The following is a 25,691-nucleotide window of genomic DNA, read 5'->3' on the forward strand; positions in this document are numbered from 1 at the left end:
TTTTATCCAACACTTGAGATCTTCTTAAAATAAGACTGTTGGTAGCTACCCCATACGGCCAAGAATGCCATTTCCTCCTGCTTCCCTGACAAGCTTCTCAAGACCGAATTCAATAAGTCTGCTCCGGAATGTGCTCAGCAAATTAGATTGAATGCCACAGATGCTCTATTATAGATAGTTGGAAGCTTCCCAGTGGTGGCTATACTTGTTGTTTGTTTGACTTCTTGCTCACTAAGATGACCAAATATTTACTTATAATTTAAAAGTAACATACAAATTCTAAATATTGGCTGTACAATGGCATGAGGACATTCTTTGTCTGTCGGAATCATTATCTAGGTGTATGAAACTTCAAAATCATTGGTAGTCCCGTTCCTTAAATATTCCATATACTTGTAACTTCTCTTGTCTTGGTAGTAGTCCCACCGTGAAGAGAGGTCTCAGATCTTCAGGTCTAGCTCCTCAGACTCGGCACCACTTTCTTAAGTTGCATAATTCCACTGCCAAGTACCAGTGCATTAGCTGGACAATTCAAAGGCAAGGAACATGAAATTCCCTACCCAGAGCTCCAGAGGGGCATAACAGATCCATTGGCATGATCTTCATCCCCTTTAGTCCAGTGGGTCAGCAGGAGACTGAAACAACCAATGCTGGAGCAAAAATGCTGAAATCCCAATTTCTCTTGTGATCTCTGACAGGACGGTACAAGTTCTTCAGTGCAGTAAGCAAGGAGGACTTCCCTCCTTTATAGATCCAGGCTCACTCCCGACTCCCCGCTATACAACAAAGCGATGAGATTACTTCCCTGAGTACATGATTTGCGGCATTTAAACTATTCCTGAGTTCAATTCAAAATCAAAAAATGTCAAATTTGCGTCACAGCTATGGAGAGCTCTTCCCTGTCTACCAAACCCACCACTTAGTTCAACCACTTAAGCTTCAAATACACTTTTGTATTTACTGTCAGCATAACTCCAGTTGGCTACTCTTCTGTGTTGGGAGAGGTGCTTCATATTTTATGCATTCACAGCTATCCTTATTGTCAGAGTTCTTCACTCCAATTCCGGGCATGTTGTGGTCAGGCCTTCGAGAGATAGCTGGAATGCAGTGTCATCAAAATGTATGAAGTGAGTGCAGTCCTAGCGAAAAATGTTTATGCCATTGGAGTGGACATCTTCTCATTGCAGAATATATTTTTGTTTTCTCTTACCTGGAATAACGATAGTGGGTAACATTAATTTAATTTCAGTCTGATCCTTTCAGCAGACAGACAGCTGCATTGCCATATTGATGGTTATGACCATTTTGAAATAGAAATGCTTATCCTTCAAACACTGCTGCTGCAACAAATGATGGATGAAATGCTGAATGAATAAAACATTCACCCCCAGTCAAAAGATCTGGGTTAAATCTATTGTTCATCTGCTCACCATGCATCAAATAAAATCCAATCAGGTGTTTGTTAGGCGCGACTACTCACCCGTAAGGGTCTCAAGGCGCTGGGCGTGTGGGGAGGTTCGCAGATTCCAGTCCATCTAGAAGGGGGTCTGTCAAGGAGCCAGGTTTTGAGGTTTCTTGTGAAGATGGGGAGCGATGTTATCTGTCTGAGGTGGAGCGAAAGGTCGTTCCAGGCACTGGCTGCGCGGAATGAAAGGAGCAGCCTCCCGATCTGGTCTTTCTGGTGCGGGGGGGGATCACGGCGTAGGAGAGCTGGGCTGATCGTAGGGTCCTTTGGGGTGCGTGGAGTTTGAGTCGTCTGTTCAGGTATGCTGGTCCGGTGTCGTGGAGGGGCTGGTGAGCGTGGGTTAACATCTTGAAGGTGACTCTTAGCTTCGATGGGGAGCCAGTGGAGTATGCTTAGGTGCTCGGAGATGTGGCAGTGGCTTGGCAGGTTGAAGACCAGTCTTGTGGCGGCGTTTTGGATGCTCTGTAGCTTGCGGGTGAGGTTTTTGTTTATTCCGGCATAGAGTGCGTTGCCGTAGGCGAGCCTGCTGGTGACCATGGCGTGAGTGACGGTCTTTCTGTGTACGAGGGAGATCCATTTGAAGGTCTTACGTAGGAGGCGGAGAGTGTGGAAGCAGGAGGACGAGACTGAGTTGATCTGGCGGTCCATTTTGAGCTCTGAGTCCAGGATGATTCCCAGGTTGCGTGCGTGGTCCGTGGGGGTGGGCGGGCTTGCGAGGGCTGGGTGCCAGCAGGTGTCGTTTCAGGCATCTGGGTTTGGGCCCATGATGAATACTTCCGTTTTGTTTGTGTTTAGTTGTAGGCAGCCACGGCCGGCAATGGGAGTACCTGCAGGGCGGTGATGTGGGGAGGAGCAGGGTGGGGGGTAGTAATGTATGGATTACGGAGTTTTACAGGTAAGTAAACATTTAAATAAATAAAACAAATTTCGTTGCGCGCACTGCATCGCATTTGGGGATGCAGTGCACTCAACGAAATTCGTTTTCTTTATTTAAATGTTTACTTACCTGTTAAGATCCGTAATCCATACATTACTACCCCTAACCCTGCCCCTCCCCACGTCACCGCCCTGCCGGTACTCCCACTGCCGGCCGCGGCTGGTTGTAGGCAGCTGTTTTTCATTCATTTGGCGACGGCTTCCATGCCTTCTCGAAAGTCACCATGCCATCCTATTTTAGACCCAGCCATATGCAAATCAGTCTTGACCCTGTTCCTTATGGGACCAGTCACCCTGAGCTGCGCCAGGAGCTGCCAAGCCAGGTCCTCCCTGGACTGGAAACCTGCATCCTGGGACCTGTTTAAGGGTGTCACCCCATATAAGCCGGGCTAGCTTGAATCCAGTGGCACGGCATGCAAGGTACCCACATCTGAGCATACCCATCCCACTTAAGGCAAAAAGTGCTGCAGCAACAAATGATGAATGGAATGCTATGAATCAAACATTCAACCCCAGTCAAAAAATCTGGTTGAATCCATTGTTCTTTTGCTCACCACGCAGTCTCAATTTGGACCCAGCCATATGCAAATCAGTCTTGACCCAGCTCCTCATAGGAACATTCCAGCCGTAACTGCCAAGCCTTCAAACAGAGCACTGTTTTCACCTGGTTACAGACTGCAGACATTGCAGGAGTTGCAGTACCACATTTCCTACGAGTTACCCTTAGCACCGAGCCTGTTGCTATATAATCATTTCCCTTTGAAAAGTACCAGCGGTTTATGAATTAAAATACAAAAATACAGAAGGCACCATCCAAATGGTCAACGATTCAGATTATTGAGGGTTGGGGAAGAAGAGGGATATATTGAGGAGTGCTCCTAATTAATGGAAAGACCCTTGAATGCCTGCCCTTGCTACTTCTTTCAGCTTTCTCCCCATTTACTCGTTCTCTCCAATTTAATGTTCTCTCTAGTTTTGATTGCAGGACGTTTAGGACCAATAGTAAATAAGGTCTAGTAATGGGTAGTTAACTTATTTTTAACACATTCATAATTGACTATTACCATTTGGATTGTTTTCGCCTGAATGCTGCAATCGTGCATTTCCCAAGAGAATCTGCCTTAGCATGTTAAGAAGTGAGATGGGAGGCGTGGCTTGGACGTCGATGCAGACGGGTGTCTGAGTCCGGGATCTCCTCCAACCTGAAATAAATAACGGCGAAATGTGCACCTTTAAGATCCCGGAAGGATCAACAAAATATAAAAACGGATGTCTAAACAACCAAGGAACAGATCGGAGTGGAAGCAGCAGATAATCGCGCACCTGAAGGCTCGGAAAAACGAATGAAGCGGAGCGGAGCAGGAGAAGCAGCGCAAACAAGATGGCGGCTCCCCTTTAAACAGTAAACAGAAAATCGGAACACCGTGAAGCGCGAAGGTGAGACCGGAGCGCTAAGAGAGCAGGCGCGAGACCCGGCATCCACCCCTCTCCCCCCCCCTCAGTGGGAGCAACCTCTAACGAAAAGACTGAAAACTGCAATAGAGGAGAGGGGAGGAAAACAGAAAGCGAAACTAAGGGCGGAGGCCGCCATTTTCACTTTCAGCTCGCGTGCAAAACGCTCGTATGCCACCTCCATAGCGCCGCAAGCCCCAACACAAGCCAGGAAGCAGCGGAGGAAGCACCGGCAGGAGGCGCGGATGCAAGCACACAACCACAGGCAGCACGCTCCCTCAAAAGAAAGAAATAGACAAAGGAGAAACTGTAAGCAACGCGGAGCCACTGGGGGCGGCCATTTTGTGAAAACACAGCCCTAGTAGAGCGGAACCAACCACAACCCCCACAGAGAGCATCGCCATCTTATGAGGGGAAACGGAACCCACCACACAAACACGAAGACAAACGCGAAGGCAAGGCAAAGGGAACGACCCCAAAGTATCAGCACGAGGGAAGCGAACAAAAGAGAAACGTAAGGCACCAGCACGAGGGAAGCGAACAAAGAGAAACTGTAGGCACCGCGGAGTCACGGGAGACGGCCATTTTGAGGGGAAGGATACAACAACAAGGCTCCAGACGCACACGGAAGGTGGACCAGACATCGCAAAGTCGCCATCTTACAAGTGGAAAACGAAACCTACCACACAACACGAAGGCAAGGCAAGGGAAAGACCCAAAAGGCACCAGCACGAGGGAAGCGGCTGGGAAGCACCCAGAGAGGCAGCTGGCCATACAGCCGAGGCGCTCCGTCAACCAAGCCCGACAGAAAGGGCCATACTAGATACCACGGCCACATCAAACTACCTCAGACCCCTGCGGGCACGGCTCAGAGGAAGGTCCGCACCCTGTACACCGCAATCCCAACACAGAGACACATAAACAAGAGGAGCTGGCGGGGGCAAAGACCAGAACCAGGTGCATTCGTGAACCCAGCAGGTTCCGACTTGAAACCCTAACACCAGCAGGCAAGAAAAGAGCGGGAACATCCAACCAGCACAAAGAAAGTCGCCTACACTCCTATCTAGTCGGCAGAAGGGTCCAAGGGATGGCAAGCCAAGATGGGAAAGCCAGCAATGAGCCCAAAAAGAGGAAAGACTCGCCGGACTCGCCTGCAAAAACCAAGATGGAACTTAAGCACAAAGCCACGCTAGAGACGCTACTAAAAAAGATAAATGAAGGGAATGACCTTGCCAAAGCTACTAAGCAGACCATAGATAACACGCAATTAGAGCTAGCAGGGATCAGAGCGGACCAAAGCAAGACAAACAGCAGGATTGATGCGGCGGAGAAAAGGATCAGTGACATGGAGGACACATGCGCCCAGGCCCACAAACACCTGGAAGGCGTCTCCAAGAAATCAACCATCATGGAAAAACAGCTAGCGGAGCAGGAAGATCGCCTCAGAAGAAACAACATAAGATTCCTGGGAGTCCCTGAAGGCGCGGAGGATAAAAACGGTATCCAATTCAACAGACAGTTCGAAGTAGACAAAGCATACAGGGTGTCGACTTTCAAACCAAAACAAGGCCAAGGACCAAGGCCCATCATACTCATACCATTAAGAGCCAACCACACCGAGGCAATCTTCGCAATGGCAAGGAAAGGCCAGAACCTAACATGGAATGGAAACAAACTCATAATAACGCAAGACTACTCCAAACACACGGTGGACATCAGAAAGGGGTTCCTAGCCCTTAGAGACAAGCTGCGTAACAGAGGCATTTCATTCACCTTCGCAGGGCCTGCTAAATTGAAGATCACGAACAGAGGACGCCCACAAACGTTTGACGACCCGAACGAACTGAAGAGATACCTGCAAGGACCTCCAACGGAAGAAATGGAAGCTCAAAACACAAACACCAGCCCGGCAAAGAGAAGAGCATCCACAGGAAGTGACGAAGGTGCCAGCGGAACGAACACCTGAAACACTACCAGACCGACATTTAAGCTCACGAACTATGCAACCGATCTACCTCAGGAAGACAACAAATACCTCGAACACTTTTACCTCAACTGCAGCGAAGCGAACTTGATGAAGCCATGAATGCACATATCCTTTTTAAAACATGTTTTCTCTTTTGAATCAGACAATATTCTTCGGTGCAACTGAAGCATTCTCAGGATGGGGGGGGGGGGGGACTTAGATGTCGCACGTTCGACAGACAAAAGAAGGAGGGAGGGGGTGGAGAGGGAGGGGGGAAGGACAAGGGGGGGATTTGGGCAAGTACAGTTTCTCAACTTTTCTATCTTTCTTACTACCTTTCACCTAGCCTCGACCTATGAGGCAATATACTACACCCTGGGAGGGGAAGGCGGGAAGCAGAGCTGGGGGAAGAGTCAGAACAGGCAGTGGGAGAACCAAACACAGAGCGAGCAAAACACAAGACAGAAGAACGTGTCACATGATCGCATAAGACACCGAAATATAGGCGCAACTGACGGGGTGGGATGATGGCTTTAGGAAACACACAAAACTCCACAGACCTTAAAATTGTGTCACTTAACGTCAAAGGCCTTAACCATCCAGTCAAACGCAGGAATGTGATCGAATATCTAACGAAACTCAAGAGCGACATATGCGTCCTCCAGGAGACTAAACTCTCACTGGAGGATGCATCACGACTGAAAGCAAACTGGATAGCAGACCAAGCCTGTTCTCCCGCTATACACAAAAAAAGGGGGGTGATCACCCTAGTAAACAAAAAATCGAGACTAACAATCCAGGAAACCTACTCTGACGATGCAGGCAGACTACTGATTACTACCCTCAAGAGGGGAGACGAGACGATACACGTAGCGAACATATATGGCCCCAACACGCACGACACAGAATTTTGGCAAGGGGTTGAAAAGAAACTAAGTGACGTCCCTCAACACGAACTTATAGTGGTCGCAGGCAACCTCAATGAGGTTATGGACGATACAATCGACAGACACTCAGCCAAACCAGGCCCGAAAACCCAAACACCAAGCATGCTAAAAAATCTATGCGGCAAACTCCAACTCAGAGACCCATGGAGATTACAACACCCGGACACAAGAGACTACACCTTCTACTCCCATCCACACAACTCATACAGCAGGATAGACTACATCCTCGTGTCAGCGGACCACACACACCTTACCGAGCAAACAGAAATAGCAGCAATCACCATCTCAGACCACGCACACATCAGCCTAACACTAAGAGGCAGACACAACGAAAAACGCTGTAGCAGGTGGAGAATGAATAGCGACGTTCTTAAAAACCCTGATAATGTGAAAGAAATAGAGGGGGCCATCACAGAATACCTCGAACTCAACGACACCCCAGACACGAACAGGGGGGTGCTGTGGGATGCGCTAAAGAGAACGCTAAGAGGGAAGATCATAAGCATCAAGGCCAGGATGAACAAAGAAAGAAACAAAAAAATAGCTGCACTTGAACAACAGATAATATAACTCGAAAGTGGACACATAGCTAATCTCAAAGATGGCAATACGCTGACAGAGCTGTCAAAAAAGAAATATGAGCTGAACAGAATCATAAGTGAGAGGGCCGGGGCATGGATTAACAAATATAAAGCTATCAATCTATGCTCAGCGAACAAAGCGGGGAAGGCACTAGCCGCCTACTTCAAATGCAAACAGAGACAACACGCAGTTGCCGCAATAACTGACACGAACTCCAGATCACAAACAGCCAACAAAGAGATCCTCGAGGTCTTCAGGAAATTTTATGAGGATCTCTACACGACAGACACCAACCTCAAACAAGATGGGGGCGCCCACCTCCTGGAGAAAATAGACTTGCCATGCCTCACAGCAGATCAGAGGGAGGCGCTAGAAAGCGAAATAACTGGGCCAGAAATAGAAAGGGCAGTAGCTTCCTAAAAGAAAACAAAGCACCAGGGCCCGATGGCTATACAACCACCTTCTATAAACGCTTTTTGCACCTCCTAAAACCCACGTTGGGTGAGGTATTCACACACTGCAGCCAAAATGGCGGCATGACCCAGTCAATGTCTGAGGCAAATATAATAGTAATTCCTAAGGACGGCAAGGACCCCCAGTAACCCGCCAACTACCGACCTATTTCACTAATAAATGTGGACTGCAAGATCTACGCGAAAATACTGGCAATGAGACTAAACGCATACCTACCAAGCATAATCCACATCTCACAGGTAGGATACGTTAAGAATAGGCTATCCAATGATAACACCAGACTACTATGCCACCTAATCGACAGCACATCCAAAACAAACACCCCAGCCGTAATCATAGCCTTGGACGCCGAGAAGGCCTTTGATAGGGTATCCTGGCCCTTCCTAAATAACTGCATGAAGAAATTCGGCCTAGGCGATCAATATAGGAAGATGGTAATGGCACTCTACAACGAGCCGAGAGCCAGAGTGGTAGTAAACGGAGCTGCGTCGAACCCACTTACACTAGGCAGAGGCACGAGACAAGGATGTCCGCTCTCACCGTCCCTCTTCCTTTTGGCCATAGAGCCGCTGTTGGCCATGATCAGGGCTAATACACACATAAGAGGCATCCCAATACATGACTCCGTGGTCAAGCTGGCAGCCTACGCGGATTATGTACTGATTATAACTGAGGAACCAGAAACATCCATAGCAGCACTAATGTCCACCATTGAGGAATATGCACAGGTCTCAGTATACAAGCTAAACAAAGATAAGTCAGAGTGCAAACCATTGAATATCCATACCACAAGAGCGTCCCTGAACAATTCAAGTCTGACGTGGCAAACGAAATACCTAAAATACCTAGGCCTGTACTTCGGAAGGGACCTAAAGTCGACCCTCGATCACAACGAAAGCAGACTTCTTAAGAAAGTGAAAGAGCGCATAGACACTTGGTCCCCAAAATTCATTAGCTGGTGGGGAAGAATAGAATCAGTAAAAATGATGTTAACACCCATAGTTAATTACACGCTTAGCATGCTGCCACTCACGCCGACGAACGACTTCCACAAACAACTAGACAAACTGCTCAACAGCTTCATATGGAGGGACAAAAAACCAAGAATAAGCCTCCAGAAACTCAGACTAAACAAGAACTTGGGAGGCCTAAACCTCACCAATTTTAGAATATTCCACACTGCATGCCTAGCCAGGCAAGGCATCCACTGGGTAGCCCCAAGCCAAGAATACCAGCCCACATGGCTGGCCTTGGAAAGAGCACTAATAGGAGGCCTAGACCCGATAGCAATGGTCATGGCGAACAAGCACCCCCAGGCCAATAACACCATCCTGAAGAACACAAAGTCAGCACTACTCAAGGTAGATAAAAAGCTAGAATACAGTATCAAAGACACTGAGTGGACCTCCCTATGGCATAACACGAGGCTCAAATACAAAGAGAGAACACTAGACATGAAAGAGTGGTACAAGCGAGGGATCTCTACACCGCAACAATTAATGACACAAGGACACCCCCTCACTTTTGACTCACTCAAAAACCAGTACAGCCTCCCAGGCCTCGAATTCTACGCATTCCTAAAAATAAAAGCCACAATTACCAAAGCAAACCTCAGCAGGAACCCGCCATCAATCATAGAGTACATGTCAAACATAAACAAGCTAGGACACCAAACAGCACACCTATACAAATTACTTAGCCCCCACACATCAAGACTAAACAACAAAACCCTTGAACACCTAGAAAGAGATATGGGGAGAAGTCTCACGGAAAGGGAGAAGTCAACCTTATGGCAAGCCGCAACTAGACACAAGATAACCCCACAACTAGCCCAGACGAAATATTGGCTGCTGCACAGGGCGTTCTGGACCCCAGCTCGCCTGGCCGCGGCCGGTATCAGGGCAAATGACAGATGCTGGAACTGCCACAAAGAGAAAGGTGACCTGGAACACCTAATCCTACACTGCTCCAAGGTTAGAAAGTTCTGGAACAAGATAAGGCAATTCATATCTGACGTGACGGGCCAACCACTACAGGGCACCTTCAAAGAAATCACCGTGACAGCCCTAACCCCAAGCCCTAAAGCAAAAGACGACAGAGACCTGATAGACCTCCTCCTAACAGCAGCAGTGAAAATAATCCTCACAAACTGGAAAGACACCAGGAAGGCCGCCTTCAAAGGTTGGCTAAACTGGATCACCTTCTTAAGGGGAGCAGACAACATAGCCTCACACCACTCACCAGGTCACCACTCAGGGGGGGAAATGTGGAAGACACTAGATGAGCACCTGATCACCCTCAAACCCCCGTAAAAGAACCCCCCAAGCCTCAATGGCAGGAACCGGCAAACAGCTGACAACAACAAACAGCTGACATAACCCCCCCCCACCCCTCGGGGTCCTCCTCTTTTTCTTTCTCTTTCTCCTTTCCTTATTTCTTCATGAAAAATCCGCAAGGGGGTGAACTTAATTGTTTTATCGTCTGGACCACATAGCCCTGACGCGATAACACCACTGGACACCACGCTGTACCACCCTTGTTGTATTGAAATGAAACACGGAAACTGTACTGTATGTATATATAAACACCTGTTTTTTGTTTTTTTTTAAATAAAAAAGTGTGAAATAAAAAAATAAAAAAGTGAGATGGGAGTTTTCTATCCAGTGCTGAATTTGTAAAATAAATAAAGAAGTGAGGATGTTTAAGCTTTTCTTATGAGCCTTAGGAGTCGGTCGCTGGCACGACAGAATGCCAGACTTGCCATGCCAAATGCCAGGACTACCTAGTCTCCATTCCACCTTGTGCGTTTTTGTACCACCACCCTACCCTGCCTGTCTCCTATCTGCCTCTTACAGTTTCTTACTTATCCCTACTTTCTTCCTTCCTCATAGTTGTCCCGGCTTCCTCCTCCTTTTTGCTCCCTTTACATCGTTCTCTTTTGCTGCGGGCCTAACTCTGATGATGTAAAATAAGTACAAATACCCAAAATAGATTGCTGGTCCTCAACACCTGTCCAAATTACTCGCCTCTATTGATCTCTTCAAATGCAGGTGTGACGTGTTTTCCTGACAGAGAGCTTTAAAAGTACCTAACTCACAGGCCCACAAAACACTGGAAAGCAGTTGCAGTTTCTACTTTCGAGCTATGTGCCAGCTTTGACCATGCACAGTAAAGATTGTGTGTGAAGGGCCCCTTCTTTGCATTCCGCCGCAAATACCGGTGCTTTTCCCAATGCTATGTGGTGTTTGTGTTAGCGAGATAGGGCGATAACTGCTTCATTCTTTTGATTGGCGCTGAACTGCCATGTTTGCTTTGTGCAGTTTGAGTAGCGTGGCCTGCGCCACGTACGGATTCCAAATTAAACACATGTATGTGACGAATGACTTGTATATCCCAGGTCTCCTCGCTTCTTAAGCAGGATTTTATTGTCGACATCCGTCGCTGCATAGCCAGAGGTTCTGTTCGGCAAGTTTTTTTTCCCGATCCCTGGGCTTCAGTGAAGACTACTCCTTCACTTGAGAGGAAAAGTAAATAGAAATATTTCCTTGGCGGCACACAGATAATATAACTAGGTAAGAATTAGCTTCTTTTTAGATTCATGAAGAAAAACAATGGCAATTTGTTTAATCCTCCCCTTGAATCCCTGTGGTTGGCACGCGCTGTTGCTTGTAGGTGCCCGGCCGTGGGAGCTTTATCGGAATCTTGTCATCTAGTAATGCTGGTATTATTGTTGTTATTATTATTAATAACTCGTTTCTGACGTGTAGGTATTAATATTATTAAGGTGTGGTGCGCAATATCTCCCAAAACACAATTTCATCCTTTCTGATCGTGTGCACCTTGCCTCGGGATTTAGCCTTGGCGCGTTCATGTGTTTGTAGGGTGGCAGTAACTGCTGGGATTTCATGTATGACTCGTGCTGTAAATATATATATATATATATATATAATTTGGTGGCAGTGTATAATTGGCTGATTTTGTAGAAAAACACTAGGTCTCTGGTACTGGTCGGATTTTGGCGTGGGGACACCTATCAGAATCAAACATTCCCCATCCCCATCTCTTCAGCAAAAACAGCGTTACTCATACTTTAATCACAGAGAAGCCACCTCACCCCATGTCAACATGGACACTTTAAATCTAATACACTCTGGGGGTTGTAATCTTGGTTTACTTCCTTTTAAGTAATTAGACCGACACACCTGTTGGAAGTGGTCTGTGGGTTAAAAGCCAAGGACCGGCTACAGTGTGCCTGGTGACATCGAATGAGATGATCAGCTTATTGGGGCGTTAATATTTATTTATAATCGAAGTTGAACGTTACTCCCATTAGGGACCACTTGTTGGCTCTGGTCTTGTGATTTTATAAGGTCCTACATATAGCACTGATCTTAAAATCAAACTTGGAGGGCCGTATTTGGTTACAATTATTTTGCAAAAGAACAAAACAAACAAAATATGAGCTGGTGTCAAAAGGCTCACAGCGTTTTGCAGTGGAGAAAACTGAAATGTATATATTGCATTCTGCACAATTTTATTTTAAAAACGTCTTTATTTATGCATATTCCGGAATAACCATGAACAAACCTGTTACGCACTATAGATATTTTCTTATCGGGCAGGACAGCGCGCAATGATGTCACATTAGTCAAATTTAGGGTAAAAGGCAGCTTTAATAAAACAGGTGTGCAATTTATCGAAAACCAGCAAACCTAGGCAAAAAGCTGCCTTACAAAACTAATAATACCTAACTAATACAATATACATTTCCTAATCAACCCACCCTTCTAAAATCTCTCTTGCTCCCCTTCAATAATTCCTCCCTTCACACCCCAACCTATCATACAACTCCTGTCCGATTGATGTAACCAAAACACTCCCCTGTAACCCTCTCCTAATCCTCTCTTTGGTTTGAACATACCCCTGACCTCCATGCCTCTGTCCCCCTCCCCTGTGAACCCACCCATCCAACAATTACTCTGTTACCATGCTAACCAGGAAAAGCCCCAGGTGTTTTCCTGCTCCACCCAAAAAACGTCATCAATTGATGAAATGTATAAACCATCTCAGCCCCATAATCTTCTTTCTCCTAGCAACAACGCAATATTAAACAAACAACATAAAAAAACACATAGCCATAAAGTGCCATACCTGCCCCTTCAAAAGAAAATGATAAAAAATATTATGGGTGGGAAAGAGGGTGGATAATAGTCTTACAGCCTGATTCATCAAGGTACCGTTTTGCGAGTCTCTAATAGAGATTCATAAGGAATCGCTATTAGAGACTCGCAAAACGGTATTCATGTAGGAATCGCAAAATAAAATGCGATTCCTACACATTCCTTATTTGCGATTAGCAAATTGCTAATCGCAAATAAGGAAAAACTCCCCATTCATTCCTATGGGCCAAAAGGCCCATAGGAATGAATGGGGAGTATTCCTTATTTGCGATTAGCAATTTGCTAATCGCAAATAAGATAGCGATTTGAAGGGTGCCAGGGGTGTCCAAAGGACACCCTGTAGCACCCCTTAAATGCACATTTGAACAGGTGTTGCGCACACACATGTCCAAAGGACATGTGTGTGTGTAACATGCAAAAGAAAAAAATGCACTAAAGTGCTTTTTACACTATTTTCGCAATTTACCACCAAGTCAGACTTGGTGGTAAATTGCAACCAAATATTGCGATTTCGCAATTTCTAATTGGTTGATGAATTGCATTTAAGGAATCTCTATTAGAGATTCCTTAAATCCAATTCCTCGCAAATATGCGATTTCGGTAATAGCGATTTTTGCATTTGGGATGATGAATCCCAAATGCAAAAATCGCACTCGCAAAGGGCCAGCTTCTCAGAATCTGGCCCTTTGCGAGCGCAAATCAGCTTGATGAATCAGGCTGTTAGTCTTACTGACCTGCCCCTGATTTGTGACAAGCGGCCAAAGAGATCATCCTACTCCTCCTAGCGACTTCATTTTTCGACTTACCGCACCCTCTACCTGGATGGAACTGAATAATGACCATCCTTAATGTGTGTTTGAGTGCAGGCAACGTAAATCCTCCTTAATGTTACATTTTGTTCCATGTTGTCCCCAGCCATTGGGAACTGCTTCTGCTTTCTGGTTGGGCTTGAGACTGCTACTCCAAAATTGAGTACCTGTCAAGCTAAAACATATTTGTGTTTCCTTGTTTCAGAAATATATTTTGAGGGAACCAACTGGGATAATTTCATCACCTTGGTTCGGCATCTATGTGTTATGTTTTTCTGTGCAGCAATGACTCCCTCCTGCCTGCAGGTTTTTCGCACCTCAAGTCTGATTTACCGTGATTTCCAGAAATTCATCACTGTTCTTAAGTAACTGTCCACCCCGTCAAACCTCCAGCTGCAGACTGACTGATCTACTCACCGCCCGATATGCCCCTTCATTGTAGCCAGCTTAAAAAATCAATAGGTACGCATAAAGTAATACTGCATCATTTCTTGTCCTACCATTGCCCTTATTGAGCAGGTTCATTTATGGTCATGCCTTCCCCAACATTCCTACCCCCATTTAAAAGATCAGTAAGTTCAAAACTATTCTGTCCTATCATAGACGTCTACAAACCTCTCTTATAAACACTTAATGCGTGATGTATACTACTCCTATAAAACAGATAAGTCAACTTTCATCTCTTATTCTCTTGAACTTTTTTGTATTTACTTTTACTAATTATATATCTACTGTTGTCCAGACTCTAGTGGCCCGATTCACAAACTTCCTTTTTGTAGAACAAAAAGTCGTACTACAGTAGTACTACTCATGTACTGCAAAATAAAATTCACAAACCTATTAAATATATGTATTTTTTCATTATTTAATACACACTTAATTTAATTAGTTAATGTGATGTAATATTTTTATTTCCAGTTTAATAATAAATATTTTTAAGTATTCTACATTGATATTAGGCATTCAGATAGTTTTAATATATATATATATATATATATATATATATATATATTTTAAATAATAGATTATTCATTTTCCCTTTACTTTCCCATAGGGAGAGCTCCACCCCAGTGGTGGAGAGCTCCGTCAACAGGTGAAAAGTTACTAGAAGTAGCTTTACGCTCGTATGATCTGATGTAGGAGGCTCCACCCATCATTTGAGTGGGTGGAGACCCATAAGTCTACCTAAGTGTATGTTGCCACTCTAAAATTATGAATAGCAAAAAAAGTGCAGTTACACCTAGGTGTAGGAACAAATATGCATACGATTAAATATATACATGTATATTTACCTTTGTGAATCAAGCCCTTGCTTTCTGGGTTATATGTCAGAACATCAAGCACAAAAATATTTTTGGGTCAACATACTGAGGCCTAAATATCGAGAACCATAATATCTTGATTTGCTACTCTTATCTCCACAACATTGAACCTTGACCTATGTGCTTCTAGTGTAGTTAAGTACAGTAAATCTATACTTGCATATATTTACATTCACATCGTTTTGGTAAGAAGCCAACTCCAACAACTGCCTTTCATTTACAATTTGGGAGGGTGTTGTGGCTTGGGATTTTCTGTGACCCATAATTATGTGAGGTCATGTGGAACGTTGGTGGAGCTTGGGGACAGCTGATGAGAAGTAGCTGTCCTGCTTTGATCTTGGTGTAGGCTTGGAGAAAGTAATAAACTCTTTTACCGGAAATTACATAGCCGAGGTTCAATTCTTGCAAGGGACACTTGAACTTGACCAATTGGGCAGTCTGTTACGTAAGAGTCTGTGTTCCCCCATCATCCTATGGACAATAATTACATATTTGGGAGGGGGCCTAATATTATCTGGGGCCAATTAGCAAATTGAAGAGAAAATACACTTAGGAAGGTATCTGGTGTCAGCTTTTAACTTTCTCTTTCCCTCATATATCTTCACTAGAACATATTCCAAAAAATCTTAAAACTGCTTTTACATACACAAACGTATCCCAAAAGCTTTAAGGCTGAAGTGTTATGTTCAACAGGTGAAAGAACATGGTCATTGTACTTTAAACAAAGAAGGGAAGTTAGCTCTAATGACTGATGAGCAAGTTGACCTCAAATGAGCAGTGGCCCAATCCTTATTAATGCAACGTAATACATAAAGGAAAGAATCAATAATGTATTACTCTAGCGAAAATTCAATAAACATTGGACTGTTTTATTTGGCTCCTGGCAGAATTTGCTAACGTGTTTTACAATTCAATTAATTAAAATGTTGCTTTTTGAGGGCATCAAGTGATCACAAGGAATAACAAAATCAACTATTCGTTTTTTATTGTCACATACATTGAATCTTAATCCATGTTTCATTAGATTTAAGTAAAAAGTGTAAAGATGAAAAATAAGAGAGTTACAACAGGATGAAAAATAAATCAAGGAAAAAGCACAAATTGAAATTATTTTTAGTTCACATCCTCATATACATGCAAAGGTAAATTTTATTAAAAATATATGCAAAGTAATTATATGATGATCTGGCTGTGATTGCTGACCTCTGAATAGATACTGCTCTCTTTCTGGTTGACGGTAAATGGCCATATTCAGTGCACTCAAATTTGAATGGCTTATTTGTCTCCAGTTAGTCGTAGCTAAAATCCAGATAATAGTTCTGTTCTTTTTAACAGATTGCACGGTTTTTAAAACCTGAATTTTTCTTTTGATTTCTTTATTTCGAATCTAGTTTCATTAGTGAGACAATCATTTAAGGGACAGTGAGTTTTTTTTATTGCGCTAGTTTTATGGAAAGTATTACATTTGTACTAATTGCCTTGCATATAACATTTTTCTGTGGTGAAGATTAATTAGTAAAAAGTGTAATGGTAGGTGTTAAGCTACATTTCTATGAAGGGTCAAGTTAAGAAATTATACTCCTAAAATAGTTGAGATACTGTGTTTTTATTGTCCATACCTTTTGGGGATTTGTGGCTAAAGGAGACTTCACAATATTATTATGTATTTATAGGTTTTTTAGATTTTATTTTGAACCATGTCTTCAAAACAAGAAACTGAGACTGATTATGGTAATGTTTTTCTGTTTTAGTTTGAGCGTCATACAACATGGAGGATAAAGACACCAACATCAAGGACTCAGCACAGTCCTCAACTGTGGATGTAGAGGCTGCTACCCTTGAGTTCAAAGCTAATGTAAGTATTGTTGTGTGTGTGTGTGTGCGTGTGTGTGTGTGTGTGTGTGTGTCTGCTGTGGACGACTGACATATAACCGTACCTTCATTTTTTATCTGGCTTGATACTGTTGCTGTGTGCAAGGCATATTGTTACCAAATTTTTAAAGGCTACTTTGTGATGGTTTTGGCTCTATCCAGAGGGGTTTAATCTCTCACCTCATGCATTGCATTGCACGAGGGGCTATTCAACATCTGAGAAGTACACTCAACTACCACACTGTGTACACATATTTGCTTATGCAACACATGTAAATAGCATTGGTGACTGGCTGTCTTTCCATGCGTTGGCACATTAAAATGAGACCTATTGGCTTTTACCACTGTTTGTTTCAAAGTCACCCTAAGGTATAGCAGTATTGTTACATTTGGAGTTCACTCTTCCATTGTGTGCTTGCAAAATATTACATTTCAGCTAATTTATATTCAAATTATTGTTAGAAGTACTTTAATTGGCTCTATTATGCCTCTCTGGCAGCTACAGATGCTAGGATTGTGAAAAGTGCCCCAATTTGTGCTTATGCTTATGTTGAGATTTAGGATGGTTAATTATCCTGAACATACAGTCTTTGTTTAAGGTAGCACTGTACTCCTTCACCAACATCTTTTTGGGACAAGGGGAGGACTATATTTGAGGGTGGTGTGAAAGGGCGAGGTAATTCAGTTTACAAAGAGATAAAACTATCCCTAGAAGAAGAGCATTGCTACTTCAGGGGGGTGTTAAAAACAGGAGCATTGCAGGATTAGAGTGAAAGTGAAAATCTGTTGTTCTCACTTCGTATGTCAGTTGTTCCAGCGGTAAAAGTATTGCAAAATGTTAGTTACTCTAGTTTTAAATGTAGACTAAAGAAGCCCTAACTGTGCATTATAAAGATTTTAAAATTGACAAAGGAGTTCCTAATCCTTGTAGTGGCACAAGGCTGTATAAATATTCCCCTTATTTATTTATTTTAGAGGTTTTATATAAGGCTGGCTGGACCCGGAGGTATCAGAGCGCTTTACATGAGAAAAGGATAGTAAAGGCAAACAATAATTCGACTGTATGGATTATCACAACAGGGGAACAGAAGTGAAAACAGCTAGAGTTAACACATATTAAATATACAAATGCGAGTGGCAGGGAACATGACCATATATAGCATGAATAGGGGAGATCAAACTATTGTATAAAGATGTGAGACAGGAGAATGAAGCTAATAAGCTGTACAAACAAAATGTAAGCATCCTGGGGAATCAATAGGATTAATAGAAGAGAAACAGTTTGGGCAAACACATAATGGAAAAGCAGGTAATTAGAGCAGTTCAGGCGCAGTAGTAGAATAGGGAAGGAACAGAGTAGTGGATGTTGGGCGGGTGAAATAAGGGCGTAGGTTAAGATACCCAATATTTGTTGAGGATGTGAATTTTGAGCTCTTTTTTAAAGCTGGCGTAGGAAGGGTTACATCGTAGGACCATGGGAAGGGCATTCCAGATTTGTGGGGCATATCCTGAGAAGGAGCAGGATTGTGTGGATTTCTTTTTGTACAGGGGTGGGACTAGCAGGAGGGTGTTGGTGCTTCTCATTGGTCGTACGCTGCCCGCTTTGCAGAGTTTGTTGGCGAGATACAGCGGTGAGTTTTAATGGAGGGCTTTGTGTGTTATACATGCAGTTTTGTAGGAGGATCTACCTTTAATGTGGAGCCATTTAAGAGTTTTGAGAGCTGGGGAGATGTGGTTGAAACGTTTGCTGCAGTAATGAGCCTGGCTGCAAGATTGAGAACAGATTTGAGAGGAACAAGGTGGACCTTGGGGATTCCAGAGAGGATGGCGTTGCCATAATCAATTCTCAAGAGGACCAGAGATTGAACACCTAATTTAAAGTCGTCAGTTGGGATAAAGGGTTTCATTTTCTTGAGGTGACGGAGAGTGAAGAGGGCTCCCTTGGCCGAGTTTTTGGTGTGGACATTGACAGTTAGGTTCTTATCAATGTAGGTCCCAAGAGATTTTACGGAGTTGGACAGGGTCATTGAACAGTTGAGGGCATTCAGGTCGGAGATCCAGGATTGGATGGGGATGGGGTTCTTTTTAGGGGAGAAGAGCATGATTTCGTCTTTTTAGGGTTGAGTTTAAGATGATTTGATTGGAACCAGGATTGAATCTTGGAGAGGGTATTATTAAGATGAATGATATCAGAGCGGGTTTTGATTTTGTAATAGAGTTGGGTATCATCAGCATAGAGGTGGTAGTGGATTCCGGCTTGTTTTAGAATGAGAGTGAGGGGTTCCATATTGAGGTTGAAGAGAGAGGGAGCGAGAAAGGATCCCTGAGGAACTCCTAGGGAGACCGGAGTAGGATTAGATAGGCAGTCATGAATTTTGATTTGCTGTGTTCGTTGCTGGAGGTAGGAGACAAACCATTTATGGACAGTATCATTGAGGCGGAAGCGGTCTCTAAGCACATTAAGTAGGGCAAGGTGGTTGACTGTGTCAAACGCTGCGGAGAGGTCAAGGAGGATAAGTATGCAGGACTCGCCGATGTCAAGGTAGTGGTGGATCTCATCAACAATGTTTAGTATGGCAGTTTTGGTGCTGCAGCCTTTCCTGAAGCCTGATTGTAGGGGGTCTAGAAGGTTGAAGTTTTCAATGTGTTTGTCTAATTGGTAAAGGACACATTTTTCAAAGGCTTTGGAAAGTAGGGGGAGGTTAGAGATAGGGCGGAGGTTGTTGAGGTCATTGGGGTCGGCATTTGGGTTTTTGATGATGGGGTGATTTGACCAAGTTGGAGGGAGAAATGGACTAACCCCGTGGCCAGGGAGGTGTTGATGATTTTAGTCCAGAAAGGGAAAATGATGTGTTTGAGGTCTTGGACAAGTTTGGAAGGGAGGGGGTCATTTGTGTGAGATGACCGTTTTAGTTTAGCAATGATGTTGGAAACTTCGAGTTCAGTTACAGGGTGGAAATTGTTCCAGGAGGCATTGCTTTTGAGTTGGGGGTCGGGGTGTGGGATTCAAGAGGTGCCATAGTGGGAAAGTGTGAAGAATGGTTCTGGGGAAGTGTGGAAGTAGGTAAGTATGGGGTGTAGTTAGTAGGAGGTGGTGATGTGGGCAAGTGAGAGGTGGGATCAGGGGATGTTGGGACTGTGGAATGAATGTTAGAGGTGATGTCAAGAGAGTGTAGGGAGTTGGTTGGGATCTGGGATGAAAGGAAGGTTTGGTCAATTTTGGCGAGTTTTTTCCGAGAAAAAGTGGGCAATTTCTTCACATCTAGCAATAGAGGCAATCAGCTTTGGAGGAGTGGAGGAAATGTGGTTACGAATCATGTTGAACAATTTTTTGGGTCTGTTTTTGGCCCATTCAAGTTGAGTATGGAAGAAGGAAGCCTTTTCGTTGAAGATATGTTTTTTGTATGTGGATCTAGCTAGTCTGAGGCGTGCCAGATCTGTGGGCAAAGGATGCTGTCTCCATGTTCTTTCCTTTAATCTCAGTGAGTGTCTTTCGCTGTTAAGCTCTGTGTTATACCACGATTTGAATGGGATATTTCTTTGATTTTTAGTTTGGGCGGGCCATTAAGTCTAGGACATCAGTGACTGATTTATCTGAAAGAGACACGTTAGTGATAGATTCCTTACCTTAGAATATCCCCAGGCGTCAGACTGGATCCGGAAACTTTTGTGTAGCAGTACCCTTGCGCGTCGGTAGGCGTCGTCTGCGGCTCCGCGTCCGTCGTTGGCGCCGGAGTACGTAGACGCCGCCCTCGCGCGCTGACGTCAGTTCTTCTTTTTTCCGCGTCACCAAGCGCATATCTGGAAAAAGTGGTACCCTTAGTCAATTTTTGACTAACTTTTTCAATCTTTTTTTATAATTTTCGAAGTCTCTCGACTCCGACGGTGCCGGTAGGGATGCCCGGGTTCAAACCCTGCGTCGACTGCAGCCGACTGATGACGGTTACCGACCCCCTATCGCCGGTGCCTTCACTGTCTGGGTCCCAACCATGACGATAAGTCCTGCTCCGACTGCCGGGCCCTGACGTCCAAAGCTAGACTAGAGCGATCCTGCAAGCGACTCGAGCTCCGGCAGTCGGCCCCGCGCCGCTCGAGGTCCCGGTCCGCGAGGAGGTCGAGGGACCGGTTGCAGGGTCGGAGTCATCATAGCTCCGGGAGTCGTCACCAGTCTTTGGGCTCGAAGTCCTCAGGTAAGAGGCACAAGAAGTCGAAGAGGAGTCACCACACTTCCGACTCCCCCCGACGCTCGCGCGACGCAGCCTGCTCCACACCCGCCGGTCCCTGGGCAGGACGCGACGCCGGAAGAGATCGAGAACTTCCTCATGGCCATGAGGTCGCTCACTCCTCTGTCGGGTTCCGCGGCGCCTTCGAGCCCAGCGGTCCCGACTGGGTCCCCACGCGGGCTGGAAACGGACCCGGGTCGTCGCCGGTCGACCTTTCCACCTCGCCGGCGCTGGCCCCCAGGGTGTCGCCCCCGACGCCGTCCCAGGACGACAACGTCCCTGGTCCTACCCTCGATTCGGGCCCGGCGTCGGAGCGGCGCCGCTCTCAATGCCGATGGGAGATTTCTATTCTGCGACTCAGCCCTATCCTTTGCACCTGAATACCAGGCGATGGGTGACGAGGGGGATTGGGAGGGGTCCGAGGACCCTCTGGCACGTGAGTGCCAGTTTTCTAAGGACTGGACAGGTGAGCTTGGGGAGGCCAGTGGTCTGGACACTTCGCCCGACACTGGTTTTGTCTCCCCTCCTACCGTGGCTACGGAGGAGGGGGCTGCCTATAGTGTGGTGCTGACGCGGGCTGCCAAGGCCTTGGGCCTTGAGCTCCCCGTCGCGGCCTTGAGCACTAACCTCCTCACTGAGGTCCTTAAGCCGCAGGCAAGCTCGGCCGAGCCTCTGCTGCCGTTTAATTAGGCCTTGTCAGACGTTCTTCTGGGCACTTGGTCCAAGCCCGCTACAGGTCCGCCTGTAGACAGGAACGTGGCCAGGCGCCGGCTCCGGGCGACCCTTGCTTCCTGTCCACCCACCCCACTCCCGAGAGTCTGGTCATCTAGGCCTCTAACTCCCAGACCGCATTCCCGGAGGCTCCCCCCGATCGGGAATCCAAGAGGTATGAGCAATACGGAAAGAAGGTATTCTCCTCCCTGAGTTTGGGATTGCGGTCAGTCAACACCGCATGCCTCTTGGGCCGTTACACCCACTCTCTGTGGGACATGGTCGCGGACGTGCTGCCACAATGCCCGGAGGAGGTCCGGACTAAACTCACCCAAGCCCTTGCGGAGGGTCGAGATGCAGCGCGGTATTCCATCCGGTGTGGGCTGGATACCACTGACTCACTGGGCAGAGCGATGGCAATGACGGTGGCAATTCGTTGCCACGCCTGGTTGAGGTCCGCCAACTTTTCGGCTGATGTCCAAAACACCCTTATGGACATGCCGTTTGATGGCCGTCGCCTCTTTGGCGACAAGGCAGACCATGCGCTTGAACGCTTTAAGGACTCCACGGCTACAGCCAAGTCCTTGGGCCTCTTGGCCCTGCGCCAGCAATCGGCTGCCTTTAGCCCCTTTCGTGGCCAAGGAAGGGGCGTCCCCACACGTCCTGCCAGCCACGGCCGCAGACTTCCACCCAGCGCGGTGGCGGGTGTCGAAACCGCCGTGGCGGCGGTCGGGGACAACGGCGAGGCCAGTCCAAACCTACCCCTGCAGCACCCGCCTCAAAACCTTCCTAGTCCGTACTTTCAGGCCCATGTGACGCCAGTGGGGGGCAGGGTCCGCCATCACCACCACCACTGGCGCACTGTCACATCGGACAGGTGGGTGCTGCAAATCGTCCGAAGGGGCTACTCCCTCTCCTTCGAGGCGTCCCCTCCAGCCATGCCATCTCAATACCACAGCGTGTCGGGGGATCACTTGAAACTTCTGCAAGAGGAAGTTACGGCCCTCTTGGACAAGGGGGCCATCGAGCGCGTTCCTGGGCCAGAAGTAGGGTGTGGTTGTTACTCCCACTACTTTCTGGTACCCAAGAAGGGCAAAGGGGGCCTACGCCCTATCTTGGACCTACGGAACGTCAACGGCTTCCTCCGGAAGGAGAAGTTCAAGATGCTGACTTTGGCTCAGGTCTTAGCTGCCCTAGACCCAGGAGACTGGATGGTAGCGTTGGACTTGCAGGATGCCTATTTCCACATCCCCGTCCTGCCGGCTGACCGGCGTTACCTGCGGTTTACGGTAGGCCACGAGCACTTTTAGTTTACCGTGCTCCCCTTCGGCCTTAACAGCGCCCCACGTGTGTTCACGAAAGTGATGCCGGTGGTCGCAGCTCATCTGCGCAGGTTAGGGGTTTCAGTCTTCCCCTACCTCGACGACTGGTTGTTAAAGGCGGGCTCGCCCCAAACAGTCGTCAGCCACCTCCAGACTACGGCCGACCTCCTGCACCTGCTGGGGTTCTCCATCAATGTGCCGAAGTCACACCTGTGTCCCTCTCAGAAGCTCCTCTTCATCGGAGCGGTTCTAGACTCCGCGCAGTTTCGGGTTTATCCTCCCGAACAGCGGGTTCGGGATATTCAGGCTCTGATTCCGATCTTTTAGCCTTTATCCCGTGTCTCGGTCAGGTTGACGCTGCGGCTTCTGGGGCTGATGGCCTCCTGCATCCTTCTAGTGCATCACGCCCGGTGACGGTTGCGGGCTCTGCAGTGGGACCTGAAGTTTCAGTGGGCCCAGCATCAAGGCAACTTGTCAGACCATGTCTTGATCTCGGAGAGCACTGCAAGAAAGTTGCAGTGGTGGCTCACGGACCGCGATTGGGTCAGGGCAGATCCCTCTCCCTACCCCAACCGGAGCACGTAGTTGTGATGGACGCGTCCCTCCAGGGCTGGGAGGGCCACATGGGAGAGGCGGAGATCAGAGGCCTCTGGTCTCCAGTGGAGTCCCGGCTCCACATCAACCTTCTGGAGCTGCGGGCGATCCGGCTTGCACTGAAGGCATTCCTCCCCTCTGTCCGGGGGAGTGTAGTGCAGGTGTTCACGGACAACCCCACCGCCATGTGGTAATGCAACAAACAGGGCGGGTGGGGTCGTGGACCCTACGCCAGGAGGCTCTGCGCCTCTGGCAGTGGCTGGAACATCAGGGCGTGACCCTGGTGGTTCAACACCTGGCAGGTTCCCTGAACGCCAGGGCGGACTAACTCAGCGGTCGGTGCATGATGGATCACGAATGGCGTCTGAGCTCGGACGTGGCGCAAGGCCTCTTTCAGCAGTGGGGAGAGCCTTGGTTAGATCTATTCGCCACAGAAGAGAACGCGCAATGTCATCAGTTCTGCGCGTTGGAATTTCCAAGGCGGCACTCGCTCGGAGACGCTTTTTGTCGCGAGTGGAGTTGCGGTCTGTTGTACGCCTTTCCGCCGATACCACTTCTGCCCAAAGTGCTGAAGAAGATTAGAAGCGACTGGGCCCAAGTTATCCTGGTGGCTCGGGACTGGGCACGAAGATACTGGTATCCCGATCTACTCAGCATGTTTGTCGATCCCCCGATGCGTCTGCCTCTTCAGGAGGACCTTCTGTCGCAGCAGCAGGGGACGGTCCTCCACCCGAACCTGTCCAGTCTCCACCTCCATGCTTGAAGATTGAGCGGCGACAGTTGAGGCCATTTGACTTGCCTCCTGAAGTTTGTAATGTAATTCTGGCAGCCAGGCGTCCCTCCACAAAGTCGGTATACGCCTGCAGGTGGAACAGATTTGTGGCATGGTGCACAGCAAAAGCTGTGGATCCACTCTCTGCCCCCCTTTCTGAGGTTCTCCTCTTCCTTTTTTTTTTTTTTTTTTTTGCGGAGTTTTATATAGCGCGAACTAGACCCGAACCGAATCAGGTATCAGAGCGCTTTACATATTTTCGAGTTACGTTACGTTTTACGTTTTCCAGTTACTTTCATTTTAGGCACGGGGAGATTAAGTGATTTGCCCAGAATCACAGGAGGTATTGGCGTCGTTACCGAGACTCGAACCCAGATCTCCAGGTCCGAGGTCGAGCGCCCTAGCCGTTAGGCCAACTCCTCTTCCTTCTTTCTCTTGCCCAGCAGGGCTCTGCTCTGGGCACTATCAAGGGCTACCTTTCTGCCCTTTCCGCCTTCTTGAGGCTACCTGATCAGCCTTCTTTGTTCAAGTCCCCGATTGTTAACAGATTCTTGAAGGGCATCACTCATATGATCCCCCCTGTTCCTTTCGTGATGCCCCAGTGGGACTTGAACCTGGTTCTAACTTACCGGATGTGCGCTCCTTTTGAGCCGCTTCATAACTGTCCTCTCCGTCTTCTTATACTTAAGACTGCTTTTCTGGTTGCCATCACCTCTGCCAGGAGAGTGAGTGAGCTCCAGGCTCTTTCCTCTAAACCTCCTTTCCTTTCTGTCTACCCGGACGAGGTTGTGTTGCGGACAAGACCCTCTCTCCTGCCCAATGTAGTCACAGCCTTCCACATCGGGCAGTCCATCACCTTGCCCACCTTCTTTCCGCCTCCGCATCTCTCGAAAGAGGAAGAGAGGCTCCACCATCTGGACCCAAAACGTGCGCTCTCATACTATCTGGATCGCACACGCCATTTCCGGGTGGATGACCAACCCTTTGTTGGTTACATGGGCGCTAAAAAGGGACGGGCGGTGCATAAACGGACCATCTCTCGGTGGGTCGTGTTGTGCATCAAG

General features: G+C 46.9%; 1 protein-coding gene across 1 annotated transcript in view; it reads left to right on the plus strand.

Moving 5' to 3' along the window:
- The window catches only part of LOC144818546 (sodium/hydrogen exchanger 9B2-like), a 416,602-nt gene that overhangs the window by 109,004 nt on the left and 281,907 nt on the right, over positions 1-25,691 (plus strand). Inside the window, exon 2 of the mRNA XM_078676068.1 lies at positions 16,885-16,988. Coding sequence (XP_078532194.1) covers positions 16,902-16,988 — 87 coding nt within the window. The 5' untranslated portion in view covers positions 16,885-16,901. The remainder of the gene's footprint in view (positions 1-16,884; positions 16,989-25,691) is intronic.

The sequence above is a fragment of the Lissotriton helveticus genome, chromosome 2_1 (genome assembly GCF_964261635.1).
Source record: "Lissotriton helveticus chromosome 2_1, aLisHel1.1, whole genome shotgun sequence".
Taxonomy (NCBI): Eukaryota; Metazoa; Chordata; class Amphibia; order Caudata; family Salamandridae; genus Lissotriton; species Lissotriton helveticus.